The 6,000-nt window shown below is 41.3% G+C and overlaps 1 protein-coding gene across 1 annotated transcript in view; it reads left to right on the top strand.

Annotated features, from left to right (window-relative positions):
• The window catches only part of cfap46 (cilia and flagella associated protein 46), a gene marked incomplete at both ends in the record, with an annotated part of 60,636 nt that overhangs the window by 45,372 nt on the left and 9,264 nt on the right, over window positions 1-6,000 (top strand). The window contains 5 exons of the mRNA XM_084458779.1: window positions 1,002-1,081; window positions 1,583-1,643; window positions 2,813-2,845; window positions 3,596-3,698; window positions 3,951-4,063. Of these exons, the coding sequence (XP_084314905.1) occupies window positions 1,002-1,081; window positions 1,583-1,643; window positions 2,813-2,845; window positions 3,596-3,698; window positions 3,951-4,063 (390 nt within the window). The remainder of the gene's footprint in view (window positions 1-1,001; window positions 1,082-1,582; window positions 1,644-2,812; window positions 2,846-3,595; window positions 3,699-3,950; window positions 4,064-6,000) is intronic.

Genomic DNA, 6,000 nt, shown 5'->3' on the forward strand with positions numbered 1-6,000 from the left:
ATTTAATAACCAGTATTCAATAACCAGTATGAGGAAGAAGCCAAACAATAGGTTTGTAAGAAAACACTTTAAGCCCAACACTGTCGTGCTTTTTGTCTGTTACACGACGAATAATGCACTACATTTCATGCAAGTCAATGAGTAAAAATAGCATAATAGACCAGTGTAGCAGCAGCACTTTTCATAATAAGGGGGCTTTGGTCAGCCAACCATTTAATTTATTCAGGATATACAAAGGTCATGTCACATCGTTCTGACACAAATAAATGCAGATATATTGTCCCCACAATGAACACACTGGCCATAGTGTTGCTGGAATAAGCAGGTCATCGTCAAAATGTTATCCTCACTTCAAATACATGCCTAATGATAGGATGTGATTTTACTATTAATTAGTGAAACTATATAAAACTATCACTTCTGACCTTTAGATGCTGAGGAATAAAAATGTGCAAAGGGAAAGGGGAGTAGATGTATGGATGAGGATTGCAGGGATTCAGAAACAAAAGAGAGTACTTTCCTCACCTAGGAGCAGCATTACCATCATTTTGACATCTGTGATTTACCATTGTGTACCATTGTGTCAGGAAGACGAAGTGCCTGAAGCCACTTTTGGAAAGGTCTATTTTTTACACCGAACTTCCCATGAAACATGCACAGGAAGAACTGAAGACAGCCGTCAGGAGGGAAATGTCTATTTTGTTTGAGTGTCTGTTTTTTCTGTGTTAGAACGTTTATACTGAAGGGGTATTTGTGTTAGGCCAACGGACCCCACAGGCCAGGGGGTGAGGGCTATGCAGAGCCGTTCTCAGTCAGTTTTCCATTCACTCAGTCAATGAGTATCTCTATGCAAATAGAGATGAAAGTTACTTTTTTTTTTTTTTTTACTTTCACACAGTCAAAAGTGTTATGTAATGTACCCCCCCCCCCCCCACACACACACACACACACACACACAGACACCTGCTTCCCATATTAATACTGCATCCTGTTTGTGACAGTTGAAAGTGAGAACAAAAAAGAGACCAAAGGAGGAAAGGGAACCAAGGGTAAGGGCGATCAAAGCAAAGCCATCAAAGTGGTGAGTTCAGTCAATTAATCTGGACCTGACAGATACAGACGCTATATTACTTTTACCTGCCATCAGCACTGGCAATTATTTCATTCCCCTTGCCCACTTTTAAGTTTGGCTTCTCAATTAATTACATAATATGATTTTGTAAACATGCTGTTTAGTTCTTGGTTCTTAGCATTTATCCTCTGCCCCCAAACCCAGACTACTTTCTATCTCTGTGTCTCTGTCTAGGTCTTGGCCTCTGTCTGCCTTTCTGTCTTGTCTGTCTATCTGTGTCTCTCTCTCTTTCTCTCTCTCTCTCTCTCTCTCTCTCTCTCTTTCTCTCTCCATTCTATACATTTAGGTCTCTTCCCTACATTTTAAAAAGCATGTCTTTATGCTAGACATAAGTGTTAAGTGAAAATTAAAATCTTTCAGAAATGTTGATTGTGTGTATGTGTCCACACTTCTACTTGGTTTAACCATAACTAGGTTGTTTGGTCTATGATGGATCTTCTTGTTCCGCAGGTCCCTTTGAATCGTGTGTTGCCTCCAAACACCCTTCCCGTAGACACACACAACTTCAAATGTATCCTTTTAACAGCTCACTCTTATTGATTAGGGTCAAACAATGTATCCTAGTTACTCACATACTGTACACTCAGGGGCTATTTTATTAGGTACTGTCGTGGATTTATTCTAGTAATTAAGAAAAGACTAGTCGAGAATGCCAAGGTTCATCTTTGCAGGTCCAAGCTGGTTACTTTTATTCTAAATAGTTAACGAAATTGCAAAACCGGGCTCTTAGAGAAAGGAAAATCTTTTTGATTTTTTTGCCCATGGAACTGGATGTTTTTTTGTTCATCGCACCATTCTTTGTAAACTCTAAAGACTGTAGTGAGTGAAAATCCCATGATTACCTCCGCCCCAGAGACAGCGTGGGGCGAGAGGTAATGTTTCCAGTGGCGTTTGTGTGTGTGTGTTAGTTTGTTTGGGGAGAACCCACACATTTTTGGAGCTGATCCGAATCATGGGGCGGGTCCAGGAGGCAATTCTTGATTAGTTTATTAGCAGGATTACACAAAAACTACCAGACTCAGTGGAGGGTTGTAGCATGGGCCAACTTAGAATCCATTAAATTTTGAGACATAGTACATTTAATCTGCATAATGACATGATATGGTGGTGAATAAAAACAGTGGTCAGAGCAGATTCCTGGTGCCACATTAAAATGTATCTCCCAACACTGGTTATTCTAGCCAGCAATGCTTGTTTTGGCTGTCTGGCACAATGTGGCGAGCTACATTAGCTAGCTAACGTTAGCACGAGACAGCCCCAGTCAGCTAACGCAGTGGCGTATTTAGGCATGGGTGACATGGGCAGCCGCCCAGGGAGGCATCTCGCAGGGGGCGGCAAGAGGAGCAGAAAAAGAAAACAGAAGGAAAAAAAACTCAGCGAAAAGAAAGTAAACACCCCTTCCCCCCAAGCCCCCCAAACTCAACAACTTGCCGACAGGCTATTATTCACAATCGGAAAGCCATTTAAAAATTAATTTTAATTACACATTAAAAAAATTTTTTTTTGTTTTTTTTGGAATCGATAAGAATAGAATCGCAATTCTTACATGAATTCCTTTTTTTGACCACCCCTAGTACCTACAGTACAGTAATAAAGTGTGTTTGTAATAAGTACAGATACTGAACTGAAACGTTTGTTGTGTTACTCCCTAGAAATGTGCTCCTCAATACACCTCTTAAGATATTGTTGACCCTTACAACGAAGGGGAATTTGGTAAGTGTATCAGTTACCACCATCATCTCTGATTTTTGACAAATATTTATTTGAAATGTTAACCCAGAATCTTCACCTGCCCACAGACTAGCATGCAGCCCAGCCTATCCAGAGAGATTGTGTTTTAATCATTTTTTTTTCCTCACAAGGCTCCCGATGATAAAATGTGTACTCTATGTACTGCTATCCAGACAGCCTGCTCTGGAGCGATATCTTTCTGATCTTGCACTGTGTGTTGCTGAATTTGTCTCCTGCGGGTTCCCATTGACTCCTGACCATACTGTAGCACCCAAGAATACAGGCCAGTAAAGTGGTACCTCAAATCTGGTGTAGAATAGGATTCAACACACATTTATTGATACCAATGCCATTATCGATGTTTCTGCTTACTGTAATGGTCCGTTTTTAAAATATAAGATCTTCAATCAATCAATTCAATCAATCTTTCAAATTAAAACACACACATATAGTACTACGTCTGCCTTAAGCTGTACATGAACGGACACTAACCTTTAGGAAAGCAGGTAACCTATCGTACTGTTGAGAAAGGGCACAAACCCAATTTTCTGACTGCACTGTGACCTGTCCACCCTTTTTTCGCTTATTTTTCCTCCCTATTACAGCTTCTTACTGGGTGGCTTCTACCCAAAACCAGTAATAACATCAGATGGAATGCCTCTATGTATTGGTGGGTTCTAATAAGACAGCCTGTTGTTGTACAGTAACTAACTGCTGCTGTGTCCGGGTCAGAGGGAGCCAGTTTGACGGAGAGGATGAAGAAAAGCCTGGAGGCCCACGGACAGCAGTTCACCCCTCTCTGGGAGGGCTTCCTGGGCAGTGATCGCACACCCAGGTAAGGGGTTAAGGGCCAGGGGCCAGAGGTCATGTACACTCCATCCTTCAGTATCATTGTACAGTCAGAGTAACTAACTGCTGCAGTAGAAGTTAAGCTGTGACAGCACTACAATATGGTCATGTGTCATATGTTGCTGACCAGTGGCATTCCATTGTATTTTGAATGGCCCTTCTGTATCATTTGGAATGTCCATTATTATGTAGAATATATAAAATATACATAATACTAACGGACCTGTGTGTATGTCAGTCTCACCGAGGTAGAACAGCTCCTGACAACCAGCAGTGCTTTTATCTTCTATGGAATGGAGCGCTTCCTGGCAAACATTCCACCAGCCAAGCTGGCTGCCCTCAACCTGTCTGGTACTGTATCTGCTCTTTCACAGCCTTTTTTTGTTTGTTTAGTTTTTTGGATGACCTTAGACATGATTTTCTATTGTAGTATATCAGACTCAATACCCAGCAGTATTAAGATTTGCAGGAACGAGTCGTCTGCCTTTACAGAAGCCTGTGCTCCATAACAGAACAGGAATAAATGACCTGATACATTTCAAGCTATCTCTCCTGCTGTAGCTTCTGTAATCATAAATATCCCTATTTTATGAACTCTCATACTTGCACCACATTGTTGGGGGAAGATGTACAGTACATACGTTAGAGAGTGCAGCATAAACGGCATCTTGGCGCACGCTGTGCCTCTTCATTTAACGTTGGATGTACCATACCTGTGGCTGATCGCGTTATCAGTACCTTTCACCACCCTCAAACCATAATTTGCAGCGCCCAGTTTTAAAAAAGCAATGCAATGGGCCTTCCTGTATCCATGATGTAACCGCTGACACTCAGGAAAAGAAAACAAAGTTTAGCGGCCATGAAATAGATATACCTGTCTATGTGGCATCATCAGACTACAGGGGTGTAACACACCCCAAACATTCTGTTGTAGCAGCTGAACAAATAACATTTATGTCAAGTAAAAGAAAGATGGCAAGACATCAAAAGGCAAACCAGGATTGCACCTGATTTTAAGAGGCGCTTTCCTCAGTTTTAATTCTATAACATGACAAGAGGCTGGAGATTTCCACCGGCTAAATTCCAACCTGCTACAAGGCCTGGCTATGTTGACTAGGGATTGTGATCTAAGTAACCCCCAGTATCCTCCTCCCTGCCACAGTATGAGAAAACACATTTGCCGGTACCTCTGAGAAGCTGAGAAGGAGGGTAACCTACCTGAGTCATAGAGACCCACATTCTCCTTCTCCGTGCCCAGGCTGGTCCATCGTCTCGGCCGGCCCCGTCCTTCTCATTCATAGGTTAAAATCAGTTATTTAAGATTCAGGTAGGAATCCAGGAAAGGAGGTGCCCACTCTCTCAATGGAATCTCCTTGCGCATCTCCCATGTTTTTGCATGACACTCTGTTTCCCTTGACCCTCCAATGAATGCATATGCATGAATAGAACATGTCGCTTTAGCCATGTTTTAGCCACGTGCGGTCTGTTCATACATACCATGCCATGCTTTTAGGCGCACAATGCAATGAAATTACACCTAAAATGGGTCCTGTACATCGGTTCATGTTAGTATATCTGTTCCTTGGTGTTTTAGACCAAGAAGACAGCCTGACCGAAAACATCTCAAAAGCAGTACAGTAAATTCTGACAGAGCATAGAACATTTGTTAATAATTATCCCAAACAGTTTGGGATTATTTTCTGGCAAAAATTCTGAGGTGTCTTTGATATTATGCTAATATGATTTATTCATCTAAGAAGGGTTTTTAAAAGTCAACGAGGGGAAATTAAGGATTGAATTCATGAGCAGGGCTGCATGTGTCTTATATAAGCAGTAAATGGAGCAGTAGACTTAATCTATTTAAACACATCGATCTTTAATTCCCTGAGCAGTTAAATTTAGGAGAACTCTCAGCAATGTGAAATCAATGATGTTGTATTATTGACTTTTGCTCTGACATTTTTGAGTTTAACTAGGCCCTTGTAATATTAAATCAGAGAACGAATAAGAATAAGTCAATTGCAGGCTTTAGTGAAAGTTAAGTAAAATATTTATTAACAGGATATAGTGAGGTTGAATCATGTCAATCACAGCAATCAAATAATGCCAGGTCTCTAATTAGTCACTACACCTCGGATCTTAGAGAATGAGTTGTCAAATTAGATGTATCCTGTAGCAGATCATTGAGCAGACAGGGCCACTGCATGTTCTGTTCCAGCCTGTCATTGTGTCTGGTTTTGACAGAGCCCCACCTGTGGCCTGTCGGTGTGTGTGTCACACTCTGACAA

The sequence above is a fragment of the Borostomias antarcticus genome (assembly GCF_949987555.1).
Source record: "Borostomias antarcticus genome assembly, chromosome: 25".
NCBI classification, from domain to species: domain Eukaryota; kingdom Metazoa; phylum Chordata; class Actinopteri; order Stomiiformes; family Stomiidae; genus Borostomias; species Borostomias antarcticus.